General features: G+C 37.8%; 1 protein-coding gene across 1 annotated transcript in view; it reads right to left on the minus strand.

The window, feature by feature from the left end:
- Positions 1-16597, minus strand: part of HAO1 (hydroxyacid oxidase 1) — a 67805-nt gene that overhangs the window by 32141 nt on the left and 19067 nt on the right. The window contains exon 3 of the mRNA XM_044663399.1: positions 3756-4011. Coding sequence (XP_044519334.1) covers positions 3756-4011 — 256 coding nt within the window. The remainder of the gene's footprint in view (positions 1-3755; positions 4012-16597) is intronic.

Consider the following 16597-nt stretch of genomic DNA (forward strand, 5'->3'; position numbering starts at 1 on the left):
TCTCTCTGTCTCTGTCTTAGTCTGTCTGTCTGTCTGTCTCTCTCTCTCTCTCTCTCTCTCTCTCTCTCTCCCTCTGTCTCTCCAAATCTCTGCGTGTGTGTGTGTGTGTGTATCTGTCTGTCTGTCTCTCTTCCTCTGTCTTTCTCTTTCTCTATCTCTCTCCTGTCTCTCTGTCTCTGTCTCTGTTTCCCTCTCTCCCTCTGTGTCTGTCTATCTCTCTTCCTCTGTCTCTCTATCTCTATCTCTGTTTCTTTCTGTCTCTCTGTCTCTTAGTCTCTCTCTCTCCCTCTGACTCTCTGGCTCTCCAAATCTGTGCATGTATATGTGTGTGTGTGTGTGTGTGTGTGTGCGTGTGTCTGTCTGTCTGTCTCTCTCCCTCTGTCTCTCCCTCTGTCTTTCTCTTTCTCTATCTCTCCTTCTGTCTCTCTGTCTCTCCCTCTGTCTCCTTCTCTCTCTGTCTTTCTCTGTCTCTCTGTCTCTGTCTCTGTCTTTCCCTCTCTGTCTGTCTGTCTGTTTGTCTGTCTCTCTCTCCCTCTGTGTCTGTCTATCTGTCTCTCTCCCTCTGTCTCTATCTCTCTGTCTCTCTGTCTTTCTCTCTGTATCTCTGTATCTCTGTTTCTTTCTGTCTCTCTCTGTCTTAGTCTCTCTCTCTCCCTATGACTCTGGCTCTGGCTCTCCAAATCTCTGTGTGTGTGTATCTGTTTGTCTGTCTCTTGCTTATGTCACTCTCTCATCTCTCTCCTTCTATCTCTGACTCTTTCTCTCTGTCACCTCCCTGTCTTTCTCTGTCTCTGTCTCTTAATCTCTCTTTTTCCCTCTATGTCTATTTGTCTGTCTGTCTGTCTCTCTCTGTCTTTCTGTCCGTCTGTCTCTCTCTCTCTGTGTCTGTCTGTCTGTCTTGCTCTGTCTCTCTTACTCTGGCTTTCTGGCTCTGGCTTTTTCACCGTTAATCTCTCTTTCTCTTTCTCTGTCTCTGTCTCTCTATAGTAAAGTGTGCATTTCCATGTGCAATAGGATATTATACACATGTGTATATATGAAATGCGGCAGCATGTTGTAGATAGTATACCAGTCTCAGAGTTAAGAAGACAGGTTCAAAACTATGGTGATGATGATGATAGCTAGCATTTATATAGCACTTACTATATACTCTGTATTTTGCTAAGTGCTTTATACTTATCTCATTTGATCTTCCCAACAATCCTGGAAAGTAGAGACTATAATTGGCCACCTTTTATATGTGAAAAAACTAAGGCAAAAAGAGGATAAGTTATTTGCCCAGGTCTCAGAGCTGGTAAGTATCTGAGGCTCAATTTAAACTCAGATTTGTGATTCATGGATCAGTGTTCTATTCACTGAGCTATTCGGCTAACACATATTGTCTATGGCAACCCTGGACAAGTCACTTCATGCTCTAGGCCAGTGTTGGCAAACCTTTTAGAGATGGAGTGCCAGGCCCTGCCCCCACCCCACCCCCAAGACCAAGTGCAGTGCCCCCCCAAGTGCCAGGCATGCTCTGCCCTGCCACCTTTGCCCCACATAGGGGAGGGGGAAAGTGCTCTCATTGGGCTACTAGGTGGAGGGACAGGTGAAATGAGGAATGTCCTTGGCGAGTGTAGAGAGGGGGAGGGGAGTGGCCTGAGTGCTCTGCTCCCCTCCAGCTCTGCCACCTGTGAGTCATCCATCTTACCCCTGTGGGTTCCCATTGGGCTGCTAGGCAGAGGAATGGGGGAATGTGAAAAAATGTCCTCAGGCATGGTGGAAAGGGAGTGAGGAGCAGCTCTGCTCAGTCCCTCTGCCTTTCTAGTTACAAATTCTGTAGGGGAGAGGGCAGTCTAGTTTCCACAGAAAGCTCACTACATCTTTGGCACCTGGACCATAGGTTCAGCATCACTACTCTAGGCCCCAGGCAATCCCTAAAACTCATGGCTGTAGAGTAAGTGCTGACTTGCACTGGGAGGGGGAAGTTTTCTCATCAGTTGTTTTTTTTCATATCAGTGAAATCATATAGATCCAGTCTCTGTCCATGTATATAATATGTATCTATCAAAATAAACTAGGTATACATATAAGGTAATGCATATAAACACATTTGGTATCAATCTGTTCTTTCACTGCTGTGGGGATCTCCTGGTGAGGAAAGGCCCTTTAAGAATGAACATTCTTGGTGGGAGGGTGGGGCAAGATAGGCCCTTCTGTGGATAGAGAGCCAGGCCTAGAGACAGACAATCCTGGATTCAAATCTTGTCTCAGACACTTCAAAGCTGTATGATCCTGGGCAAGTCACTTAACCCCTAATGCCTTACCCTTCTGCCTTAGAACTAATACACAGTATTGATTCCAAGATGGAAGAATTTTTTAAAAAAAGAATAAATATCTGCCACTTTTCTATAATTTACCATCTTAGGCAATTTGGTCAGGTATTAAGCAATTAAGAGACTTGAATCCCAGATCTAGTATATGCCAGAGGCAGGACTTGAACCCAGGTCTTCCTGCCTACAAGGCCCATACCTTTATCCTCTATACCATGCTACTTCTTTGAATGTATGCTTGTGTATTGACACATGTTTTTTATATGTATTTATCGTTCAGTTGTTTCAGTCATGTCTCACTCTTCATGACATCATTTGGGGTGTTCTTGGCAGAGACTGGAGTTGTTTGCCATTTTCTTTTCCAGCTCATTTTATTGGGTTAAATGACTTGCCCAGGGTCACATAGCTAGTGTCTGAGGCCAGATTTGAATACTGAAAGCTGAGTCTTCCAGGCTCCAGGTCTGGTGTTCTACCCACTGAGCCACCTCAACAAACTCTGGCCTTACTGTTGCTGCTATGATCAAATATAAACTCTTCTTTGGAAAGGTAAAACCCTTCACAACTTAGATGGAACCTATCTATCCATTTTTACTGATCACTACTCTCTTCCATGAAAAATGAGATCCCTCCAAGCTGACTCATACCGAGCATTCCAACTATTGTTCCCATTCATGTGCAACAGTTGCCTCTCATGCTTTGAATATTCTTTGCTCGATTCCCTTTCTCAAAATCAGCCAAAATATCACCTTCTATGCAAAATATTTTCTAATCTTTCTAGTTCCAAGGGCTAAACCTCCAAAATTAATTTGAATGCATTTTTTCTATACTTATAAGAGGGATATGCTAGTAAATATTTAACAACTGGCTCTCCAGGAATTGCATGATGCACTTTTAAGGTTAATCTGAATTATTAACACTTTCTCCATCATTTTCTAAAATTTATACAACCTATAAAATAATAAATCAACCTATGATGTGTAGCCTTAACAAATTTCTAAGATATAGATGCTCACACTGAAAGTTTAACAATAGGGTTTTATGAACTAGTAGGAGCTAGCTCCAGCACACTCTTGCAACATGAAAGGCATGTAAAGTGAAGTGGATAAAAAAATCTATACCAGAAAGACCAAGGTTCAAGTCCTGCCTCTGAAACATAATGACTATGTGACTCTCCCCCTCTTTTGAAGGCACTTGGGAGGTATGCTTCGAAAGTGATTAATGTCTTCACAACCTGTGACCCAGACAAGCCAGCACTAGACATACACCCTAAGAAAGTCTGGGGCGAGGGGCTCTGGAGGGGGGAGAAGTCCCATGTAAACCATAATATTCATAGAGGCATTTTATTATTGTTGCTGTAGAAAAGAACTAGAAACCAAGTGAATGTCCTTTGCCTGAAGAGTAACTAAACAGACTGATACTTTAATATAACGACGGGAGAGATACCTGAGATGTGGTGGTAACTGGAATCTGTTGCGCACATCATCAAAGCGATTGCCCAGGTAAGGGGTATCTACAGTCAGAAATATGCCCTTGTAGCCATTCCTCTCAGCCCTCTTGACGAGCTTTTCAGAGATTTCCCGGTCCTTATACACATAGAGCTGCAGCCAGCGAGTGCCATCGGGGGCAGCCTGGGCGACTTCTTCGATGGAGGATGTAGCCCAGGTGCTTAGCATCATACCTGTTCCCACAGAAGAGCATGCTGTGGAAAAAAGATGAAAGCTCAAAGTCAGCATGTTCTTAGAACCCAAGGTTTGAGGCTTTAGTCAAAGGATAAAAAAAAATTTGTCATTCAAATATAGAATAAGTACTTTAATCTGAGAGGGGAAAAAATGGTTCATATGCTTTCAACATTTTATCAAATGAACAATAAATAAAAATTGGGGTTAGGAGGAATAGAGAAAAAAATGAGAAGAACTGGGACATCAAAAGTCATTTAGACCAAACCTTTCACTTTGTGGATGAGAAAAGAGAAGACTGGAGAAAGGAAAGGGACCCAAGCTCACACAAAGGCCAACATATAAATCCGGGTCTTTTCATTCCAGAGCTTGTTATGCTGCTTCTCAGTACTGGGTTGGTGTATACCAGGGGTTCCCAAACTTTTTTGGCCTACCGCCCCCTTTCCAGAAAAAATATTACTTAGCGCCCCCTGTCACACACACATCACCACCCCCTTATAGTTATTCACCGCCCCCAAATGCATTTGTGGCCATCACCGCTTCCTGGATTGCTGCAGCACCCACCAGGGGGCGCTGGCGCCCACTTTGGGAATCACTGGTGTATACTTTCCACAAAGCAGAGGTTCCATCTTGGGAAAGCAACAATTTCATGGAGCCTGATTTTCCATATCTATTGATTGATCCAATAATTACTGCTTTCCCAAGTCTATAAAAGGAAAAAAAATTTTTTTAAATGCATTCCTTTGTACCTCTCTAATACCCTTATCATGTTTTATGCTATTTTACACTTATTATTAGACAGTAAAGTTCCATAAAGAAATTGTTTCTTCCTAAGCCATGTATCTCTCTTAACATCCACACCAGTGCTCTGCACACAGCATGTTTTTAATAACTATTGCTGAACAGAATTGAATTAAAATCACTTTGAAATGCCCTATCTAAATGTTAGGCCAAAAAGACTATGTTATGCAAAGAAAAATATGCTGGCTTGCTCTGCTGACCTTAGCATCACAAGGCCTGAGTTTGAATCCACCCTAACACTTCTTACCTATGTGACCTACGTAACTCCTTTTTTGTTCTTCATGTCAGTGATTTTTTAAACATGGCTGGCTTTTCCAAATAACCTCCCTCCAATGAAACTCTTCCTTTTATGGAGAAGCACAGTTAAATCAAATATTAACACAGATCATTGACTATATCTGGAAATATAATTCCTTAATAGCATGAAAAATGCTTCTCCCCTTCCTTTACTACTGAACCTTTCCTCTTATTTAAAAAAAAAAAAATTGTTAAGCAAGACCAAGCAAATCCAATAATCATTTCTGTCCTTGCTTACTACTCTTCTCCCCCCCGCACCCCACCCCCATCACCATAATGTCCCTAACCTCATCTACCAAGAGAAAGAGTGTTTAATGAACTTTCCTCTGGAATGAATCTGGCTCCTTTTACATAATCTAAATTCAATTGCCTTTTTGTGTTATTTTCACTTACATTGTTGTATATTTGCATTGTCTTCCTTTTTCCTCTTATCCTACCCTATACCAGCTCATGTAACCATTTCCATTTTCCTCTGAATTCCTTATACCAATTGTTTCTAGTGGAATAGTGATATTTTACATTTTATTAATATGCCATGATTGATTTAGCTTTTCCCCTAATCAATAGGTATCCACTTCATTTGTGGTCTATTGCTGCTATTAATATCTTGGCCAATATGAAAATTTTAATTATTTTTTTTACTTCCTTAGAGTACACATTCAGTTTGAAGGATTGTTGGATCAGTGTACGAATGGCTTTGTGTCTTTTTTCACATAATTTCAAATTATTTTTAGAACAGATCAATTCAGTTTCTCCAACAATGTATTAGTATGCCCATCTTCTCACATACCTTCCAACATTATTTCAGTATTATCATCTTTACTGATTTGAAAGACATAAACTAACTTTCATTTCTCTTATTATTAGAAATTTGGGGAAATTTTCTGTTTAATAAGTTTTCATTTTTCTTTTTGAAAACTATCCATATCCTTTGAACCATGTATCTACTGGGAAATGGTTCCTAGTTTTTATATATCTGTAGCAGTTCCCTATAGAGACTAGAGATTTTCTTCCCACTCACCCTACTTCTTCTCATTCTAGTTATATTAACATCATTCATCCAAAAGTTTTTAAATGGTACATAATCAAAATCGTTTATATCAATTTTATGATCTATTCTTTTACCTAGCTTGGTCAAGAATTCTACCCCCGCTTTGAAAGATATCTTCTATCCCCATTTTCAAATCACTTAATTGCTTTGTTTCAGCTTCCCCATCTGTAAAGTAGAAGTAATAACATCTGCAGATCCTACCTCCCAGGGATATTATGAAGCAAATACTTTTAGAAACCTTGAATGTCAATTCTTAGCATTATAAGTTATATTTATTATAAACTAAAGCTTACATAGTTATGAAATGACTTTTTTGTTCCAAAATATGTTTTTTCTCCTTTTTCTCTTAAATGCATTAATTTTAACTTAAAAACTAGTCACACTGGTCTCTTAAAATATGCAAATCAGATTTTTTTAAACAATAAGGAATTTTGTAAATCACGTTTTCAATCCTTTCCATTTTGCTGATTAAGAAATAAAGACTGGAAAAAAAACAATTGCACTCATTTAGTCACTGGCATGCTGCCATCCTTTGGTTCTGAGGGGGGAGATATTGACATGTTTTTCTTCATTATAATATCTAGCATTTAGTATCTGAGAAAGATGACACTATTAAACCATGTTTTAATTCCTTCTCAGAATATAAGTATGGACTTCTTTTAGTACTTAGCAATATCATTTTAGAAATTTATGATTTGTTTGTTCCTTAAATCAAAGTTTTACTAATAGGCTGTAGTATAAATGATTTTCCAGATCTGACCATTAGGCAGTACTCTCAAGCAAGGTATGCCAAAATGGCATTTTCTAATATCCTTATCCTCTCTCTATCCTTCTCTGTCTATATATATATGTGTGTATATATATATATACACACATATATATATATACACCCATTCCCGCATTCAAAGAACTCGATCCTCTTTGCTTTCTTGTTGACTGAGTTTTCCTAGTAATTTACTCCCTTTCTGGGACATGGCTTTCATTTCAAACTCCTTGGGAATTATCTTCCAGAAGAAAGACAATGGTTGCCCACCCACCCAATGAGCCTAATCTTGCTCAGAACTAGAACTCCCTGTGACATTCTGACCACTTGCAGACCATGATGTCTGGAAATGGAGGAAGACAGACATTCAAAGAACAGTGATGGGTGGTTTGAATGCATATATCCACCCCCTTTGCAGCTCTCCTTTGTTCGTATTAGTATTTGAAGAGTTTAGCCCAGTATTAAGTACTAAAAGGTCTAGTGATTTAATTGGTTATACAGATCACAATGATATCCATACCTTAATTAGTAAATAATATTCTTGAGATGCTGTGGCTAAAAAAATTCATCAGCTGTTGTCCAACCTTTTGGGAATGAATTTATGCAAACTTATTAACCAACTTTTTGGACCAGAAACATGGAATCCATTGCAGACCTATACTCATAGTGCCCATATTCCATACTGCCAGACCAAGTTTGTGCTCCAATGATATGGCCATTGTCACCACCCTCTCACATGATATATTAACCTAGGAATGATATTGTGGACTATCTGCAAAGATAAATGCAGTTTATCCTAATTTTTTTAGGGAGTGATTTTTATTTAGGGAGCAAAAATGGGCAATAATAGTTCCCTCTAACATATTCTCCTCCTAACATGAATTTATACATGATGTCAGTTAATCATATGCCTGAAAACACAATCAAGACACATTGCAAAAAAACTGATATAATGCAGTTAAGCTTGGGAGGTGAGTATCAGCTCTCTTCCACCACCAGTATTATTAAGGAGCTTTGCTTAATCAGGAAAACCCTAAAATGATACATAATTTTATATTTAGATCCTATAAGGCATTAATGCAAACTACCTCTATAGAAAAAATTATGTTTCAGTGCATTGTGATTTTAAAAAAACAAATGCACACACACATTTCTTTCCAAAATAAGGTGACTTGTCAAATCTTCACAAATGGCTTAAATATAAATTTGTGTTCCTAAAGTTTGTCAAGGTTTTTTCTTTACCTGAGGCTCTGATAAAAATGTGCATTTTCAATCCAGAGATTGAATACTGGATTAGGGAAAATAGGAGGAAAGCTAATGAGACTTAAATTTTTAAAGGCCTCACCATTGAGCTTGCAAATCCTGCTCATTTTTTGTCTTCTCTTGTACTCAACTATATGAGCATTTATCAGCACCTTCCCAGGGCCAGGGAATAGGAGATCAATTTTTTTTTAAGTTCCTACTTTTAAGGAGCTTACATTCTATGAGGGATAGGATAAAATTACAACATGTACACTAAGTAAAGACAGTCATCATACCCCTGAGAAGAATTCATTTAGGTTAGTTGCCAGGTAGTAAAGAAGCATTTATTATATACATTATTATGTTGCATTATATTTATATTGCATTATATTATATCACATTATATTGTATTATCATATTGTATTATGTTATGTTATTATATACATTTATTATATTCTCTAAAAAGTGGATACTAAGTTAATTCTTGATGATGCACAGAGAGACAAGTCTGCCTTCAAGGAGCTTACATTCTAATGGAAGAGACAACAGAAAGATAAATATATACCTATAAGATATATAAAATGAAATGGGAGAAAATCTCAGAAAAGGAGGGGTGAGGGAGGCATACTAAGAAAGGTCTCTAATAGAAAATGGGATTTGAAAGTGGAATTACATAGGGTTACACTGTACTAGTAACAAGAGTAAGTAAGGCTTCCCAAGGATAATCTCAACAAAAAGGGAAGTGGTTCCCACAATATATGATCTGCTTAAAGCCAACAGCGAGCCAGGAAAGGATTATCCTAGAACTTTCCTAGGAGGACACATGCTTGAAACAGCACTTAATGCTATGCATGGGGACATTTAGGAGTCTCCTCCCAGTGGGCTTTGGATTTTTATGACCTTTGGCAAGTCTGGGACTGCCAGTGGGTTATGGGAGTAAAGACAAGATAAACCTTCCCCTAAAAGCAGAATAATAAAAGATGGTGGCAGAAATCAATTCATGGAAGAAAGGGAAGTCCTCTACCTCTACCTTTTGGGGTATTTTTTATTGCTATAGAAGTGTCACTTTTAATGGGATTTAATGATGTTTTTAGCATAAATGGTCTGGAAACATACAAATTTAACCATTATTAATAATAATTTTATAGGATTTCACAGATGCCATCTCTTTTGATCCTCACAACAATCTCATGAGGTAATTACTATTATTATAATCATTTTATAGGTGAGGGAACTAAGGCTGAGAGAGGCTAAATAACTTGTTGCTAAGGAAGGATTTGAACTTGGGTCTTCACTCTCTCCACTGAGCCACCTAGCTGCCTTTCTCCTTCACATCTCTGCAAGCTTTATTTTCTTAATGGACTAGTCTAATCATATTACTTTGTCCCCCATCTACCATTGCCTACCAAATACACACATAAATATTTATTCATGTGTGTATGTATACTCACTTAGTTGTTTGTTCATTGTCTCTCCCATTAGAATGTGAATTCCTTGAGGACAGACAGGAACTTTGCTTTTGCATTGTAGACACAAACACAGATAAATATTATATATATATATATATACACATATGCAGAGATGTATATATATAATCTGTGGTAGATCATATGAAAACTCTTTAAGACTTACTTAATTTGAAATATTTAATTTAACATCCCTTATGAGTGAAATAGACTTTCCCAAATCTGCTGAAATGTTTTCCTTCTCTCAAAGATCAAATTAGGTACTGTATTCTCCATGAATTCTTCCCAAATCTCCCCAAATGATAATGATCCCCCTGCCCTCAAATTTCTTATGCCTTACTTCTTGACCTCTTCTATGCATTGATCATATTTAATTTGAATAATACTCAGAGGGGGAGGGAGACACAGGAGGAAAAGGAGATGATACAAAAATAAATTTAAAAAAATAGTTGTTCTAAATATTTTTAATCCTATTAGGTTTTTTTTAGTTGTATATGTGTCAACTCCCTACTAGATTTTATACCTCTTGAAGGCAGGAACTACCTCTCAGCCTCCTTTTCGTACATTCAGTGTAAATTAGCCCAGTGCACTGCACCTGGTATTGTAGGCATATTAAATTGAACTTGGCTGTGGTTAACACTGTTTCCTTCCTGGGATCTGAATTATGTCTTTGTGTGGGTGGGTCACAAATGACTTCCAGGCTAGTGCTCTGTTAACCCAACTTCATGTGGTGATACAACACTGCTTTGATTATTACAGAAAGGGGAAAAGGAATATGTTGATATTATGTATACTTAGCCTAAGTATTTTTTCCTTCTATTAAGCTAGTATCTAAACCAATAACCCCTCAACCCATGTATATACGCCAAGGGAAAGGGGTTCTGGGCACAAATTGGGAGTCTAAAACTCATGGAATGAGAATAAGGGCCAAAGAAAGATGACTGGCTTGGGCTTGGAACAGAGTATATCCATTCTGGCAGTCCTGCTAACGATATAGGCATAATGTAGTTCAGAAACAGCAATCTAGTGAAAAGGACACAAGTTTAGATCAAGAAGAACCATTTAGTTGGGGAAGGACCTTGTTCTGAGCAGAAGAATGGATGAACCATGCTAAGGGAAGGAACTCCTCATGAGTCATAGGAAGATCATAAAGTCTCCCAAAGGAAGGGAGAAGAAAGAAAAGTAGAATGACCTGTGGCAAGTAATTAGAGAAAATGCCTTATGCCAATCAACCTAGGTGATGAGATAATAACAAGCCACATCTAGCTACCAGAAATTTAGAACCTCAAGAATTTCAAAGAAAAAAAAAGAGAGGAAGATGTATTGTGTCAATAAGCACAAATAGCCTGAAACCCAAGAGATGCCAGCAGAAGAAGGAATTTTCTTGTCCATGAAGCAGACAGGTACCTCCTACATCTGATATGTAGAGAATATTCATTTGGGGGGCACACGGGATATAGAAAGGGATGGTCCATGCCAAGGCCTTAGGCTTCCTCTTATGCTTTTCCTGTGCTTTTACTAGAAAATTGAATAGAAGCCCTAAGCTGGGAGAGAAGAGAGAGGAGTTGATCAAAGCTGGCACATGAAGAATTGGCTATGAGGGAGGAAGCAACAAAAATCAGACTATAAAGATGCCAGGGGCCATCTGGTGCAGAGGACAAACAGTCCTCCACACTGCCATATGACCCCAAGTTTACAAAGACAGGCTAAATTATGTGTGATAGCAAAAGGAGGAGGACTAGTCATTCAGCAATCAATGAATAATCCAGTATTTTTTAAGCATTTCTTCAAGTCCCAGACAATGTACTTGATATTTAGGATACAAATACAAAGAATGAAACAATCTCTACTCTCAAGGAACTTAGAATGTGGATCAAAGTATGGGTTGGTCACAGAGATACCATACTGGTACCATAGAAAGGCAAAAGATCTCAAGGAAAGATTCCACAGTGTTGGATGGATTCTCAATATAGGGTTATTGAGGAGTCATGGACAAAAGTTTCAAGGGAAGACGTGGAAAGGCTATAATTTGCTTCTTTGGAGTGACTGCCCACATTAAAAAGATCACAAAACTATTTAAATATTGGGGCACACTTTAAATAGATAAGTTGGTATGCAATATACAGGATGTTCCAAAAAACTTAGTGCAGTTTTAAGCTTTGATATCTTAAAACTGCACTAATGCTTTTGGGATACCCTATATTTCAAAAAAGTTCCTTTCATATTATATTATGTGTTTTATTTATATTTATATATATACACATATACACACATATATACCAATATATGTATATTACAATTTTTTGAATCTTAGTGTTTAGAGGCATGAGCTTCTGTGATGTGGAAAATTTACTTCTGTGAAACAACACCTCATGGCGATGCCAGGTAAGTGAGGCAAGACTGTATTTTAAGTTCACATGGTTTTTCTGGAAGGAGCCAACATTTATGGGAAAAGGGAGCCTCATTTCCAAAGTTGTGTTTTCTAAAGGGGGAGAAAAACAAACATGTTTGAAGTGCCTAAAGTTATTTTCTTGATGAAATGCATTTGATCAAAAAACTCCTGCAATGACTTACTCACCAAAACAGCTGTGCCGAAAATAATTTTGTTGAGAAAATGCATTTTGTCATCTGTGCAGGAAGTCATTATGTAATGGGAAAAATATGTAATGACAAAGTACAAAATGGTTGTGTTGATCTAAACTAAGGGTCTGTCATTCTGGCGTGTTTGTATAAATGTGCACCTTAAAGTCCATTGAGTGTGTCAGCCTTTTTTCCCTGCAGGAACTGTGATTATAAGGAGTAGCTAAAAACACAATTAACATTGTGTACTAAATGAATAAAATTGTGCTTGAGATTGCCCAGAAATAAAGTTCTGGAGTCAGTGACCTAATGGGAAGAACAAAACTTCCAGCTACAATCATGCTTGAAATACTCAGAAATGGTCAGACAAATCCCAGTTTGAAATTTGGGGAACTTAATCAATTTAAACACTGCCAAGAATAGTCAGGAAGCCCGACATAATCTTTCCAGTAGCTTTCTGATGGTCCATTGTCTAAGGGTATAACAGTACAATATGAAGTTGCCAATAAGGCTCTAGGCTTAGTTTCTTCCACTTGGGAAATATCCACATAGAAGAGCACACCCAAGAATAACTTGCTTCTCCCTTCTTTACCTCTCTATGTCCCGTCATTAACTGTGTAAGCCTTACTATGCCTAGATCATTGGAAGAGCTGCAATAAGACATGTCCTGAAATAAATGAACAACAGGCATCTTTCTTTGGCCTTTATATATCTGAGGCCCCTAAATTATGCCTAATACCCTTTATCTTTATGTTAAAGTGAGGGTGGGGAAACAGTAGTGGCTTAGATGCTGACTTAATAAATTAATTTTTTAAATAGCTGTGTCAATATCCTGTAAATCAGTACATTCCTTACATAATACCAATATATTCTTTCTCCTTTTCCTGTGGTAAACAGAGCAGTGATTGAATTAAGAGAGTATTAACTGATCTTTCTGGGCTGATACCCTACAGAATTTATCTTTATAATTTTTAATTGTAAAGTTGTCGGGAACTTACATAACTTGTATGATTACATGGGCATCACACCACAGTGAAATGCCTTTTAATTACAACTTTTAGATAGTATCGGGTTTATACATGACAACCACAAACAACCTCCCATAGTCTAAAACTTTTAATGTCTGGATTCTGATGGGAACTTCAGAATTTGCAACATCATGCTATATAATTAAGCACAGTAATCATTCAGGAGGAAAGCAGCTTGATGACTTAAGAGAAAGCTTTAACAAAGGCTAAAATCTAAAAATGAAATACTCAAAAACTTATTCTTCAAAGTTGGTCATTCACAAATTTTTGATACCCAAATATATCTTCTTATCAAGTAACTTGACCTCGGTTTGTCACTCATCCCCAGGAGAATCCTGAGGAAAAAGCAACAAGGAAGATGTATCTTATACTACTTTTAAGAGAATATTTGACACTGACAACCATTTAGTAAGCTCTTATCCTCTCTGAACATAGACAGGAACAAACATTTAAACATAAAAGTGAGAGGTGTACAAAACTGATTCCCTTTCTTCCTATGATGAATTATACCAACTTATTATCATCTAAAACATTTTGTAGCTGTAGATAGAGCAGTTCTGAGCAAACCTCTTTCTTGATCTTCTCCTGGCTTGTTTTTAATCCCCCCCACAAAAAAAATACTTCTTTCTGAAGAAAAGAGAATAATAGTCAAAGGTATCTCAGAGGCAAAACATTAACTTAATACAAATTCAGGGCTCTCTTCAGTGTAGGCAAACTTAAAGCTCACTGAGGTGTTCTCCATGGAAATTTACACAGTAGGAGTAATGAAATGTATATCTACTTGGCCATATAGTGCAATAAATAAATAAATATATGAAGCTTTTGAAAATACATTTTTCTAGTCTGAAGCAAAGGAAATGACTCCCCCCTCCTTCATTTTAGCAGTCTTTCACTTGATGTTAAGTTTGAGCATTTAATCATGGAAAATCCAGAAAATTCGACAGCTAAAGGGTCTCACCTTCACCCTAACTCAGCACTTCAGTATCTGTATGCTTCTTTGTATTGCTTTACATACCCTCCCACCTGTGCCTTAATAGGTGGCCCACTCAATAGCTGTGTCTAGAGCTTTCACTTTGGAATGTCCTGGCCTTTTAGGCTTTAAAAGAAAGTGTTTGGATTTAATCATTTTATGGTCCATTCAATCCTGTGTGGTAATCTCTAATTGCATCCAGGGGCAAGAATTTCTTTAAAAATTTGACAGTTTAATAAGAATTTGCTAATGTCCCAAAGACTGCTGGAATGCATTATGTGGAATTCCCATTTTCCATTTGAAGTCCCAGAGCTCCCTCATGTGGGATATTTCTATGGAATCGTTTAAAAGCAAAAAATAAATGAAGATATCTCTGAATTTCAAGCTTTCTGTCCCTCTCCTTTACCTACTTTCACTCCCTCTCTCCCTTATTCTCCCACTCCCATTCTATTTTCTGTTTTGATCAAATTTTCATTAGGCTACAATATATCTACACTAGTAGAGCATTTTTCTCTCAACTAACAAGTTTTCATAAATGGCCCCTAATAAATTCAAAGAGACTTCCATGTTATCTGAAATAAATTTTATTTTAGAAGCCTGAGGTCTCTGTTTACCCTGTTCTCAGAGAACAACAGTTTATTAAGCTTTAGGGAGGAATGAAAATTGAAGCTAACCAAATGGAATAGCATAAGGAATGCTGTTTTACATAAAATAGCAGCATTGGTTATTATTGCTGTTCTTTTCTTTGACATTCTGACTATGAAAATGAATGATTTTGTGTTCCTTCTCTGAAGCTTTCAATAAAAACAATCATATTTTAAAATCCGAATATTAAATTTGAATATCAAATTAAATACCAAGAGACAGAAGACTAACCTGGGAAACATGAAGACCTGGGTTTAAGTAATCCATCTGACACTAATTCTAATAGTCTTTTCTCAGTCTTCATCCTTTTTAACCTCTGCAGCATTGGTCATTTCTGACTGATATCTCTTCCTGGATGTTCCCCTTCCCCTGGGTTTTTCTACCTCTTTGCTCCTTTTGAGTTTCCTTTTCTGATTCATCAGCCATATAAAGCCATTTTGCCATGGTTAGAATCCAAGCGCCCAATCCAGGTCTCAAATCTTCTTTTCACACTTTCAGTTACCTCATCAAGCCCTATCAGAGTTCATTAGAACATTACCGCTGATTCACAGTTCTATATATCCAGCCCTGGTCTCTCTATTGGGTCTCTTCCCCCATCACATGCTGTCTAATGAACTTTTCAAACTAGATATCCCACAGTCATCTCAAATTAAATATGTAGGAAACCGAATTCATTTTCATAATAACTTCTACCAAAAACCTCTTTCTGTTGAGGACACCCATATTTGGAACTTTGATATTATATTTGAGCCCTCCCTCTGCCTTACCTCACATATACAAATAGGTGTTGATTATTACTTTTTCTACTTCTATAATATCTCTCACATCGATTCTCTCCTTAAGTGCCTACACAGACACCACCTTAATTTGGGTGCTCAGGACTCCTTACTTAAACTTTTGCAAACAAGTGACCCTACCTGCAGGCTTTCCTCATTCCATCCTCCATACAGATAACAAGGTGATTTTTCTTAAATTCAATCTGTCCATGTCACACCCCTACTCAATAAACTCTTGTGGCTCCCTAGTTGTTTCAGGATAATATATACACTTCTCTGGCTTCACAAGGTGACCCCAACATGTCTTTTCAAAATATATTATTCCTCCTTCAACATTCTACATGCAGCCAAAGTGGCCTTCTTTCTATTCTCCACACAGGACACTTCATCATAATGCCTTTGCAGTGATGTTTCTTGTGTGGAGACACATCATCCTCATACTCACCTCAACCTCATAGAATCCCTTGCAAAGCATAGCTCAAGGACCATTTTGTATGTGACGTCTTTCCTGATGGATCCCAGCTGGGTGATACAGTAGATAGAGTTCTGGACCTATAGTCAAGAAGACCTGAGTCCAAATTCAGCCTCGGAGCCTTACTAGCTCTGTGATCCTGGGAGAAAAGTCCCTCTCTGCCTCAGTTTCCTCAACTTAAAATGAGAAGAATAGCACCTGCCTTCCTGTGTTTTTATGAGGATAGAATGAAATAATATTTGTAGAGTGCTTTGTAACTCAAATCATATATAAATGCCAAGATGATGTTAATGATAAAGATGATCATATCATTATTGCTCTTATTATCTCTCCTGAGAGAATGTAAATTCCTTGAGAATAGAAGTAGCACCATTCTTTGTCTTTGTATCCCCAGCACCTAGCAGAGTGCTGTTTGATAAAGTCACTGAATGGTTGATGGTGCTGATAGAAACACATTTATAAGAAGGAAAGGAAAGGAAAGGAAAGGAAAGGAAAGGAAAGGAAAGGAAAGGAAAGGA

This window comes from Gracilinanus agilis, chromosome 2 (genome assembly GCF_016433145.1).
Source record: "Gracilinanus agilis isolate LMUSP501 chromosome 2, AgileGrace, whole genome shotgun sequence".
Lineage (NCBI taxonomy): Eukaryota > Metazoa > Chordata > Mammalia > Didelphimorphia > Didelphidae > Gracilinanus > Gracilinanus agilis.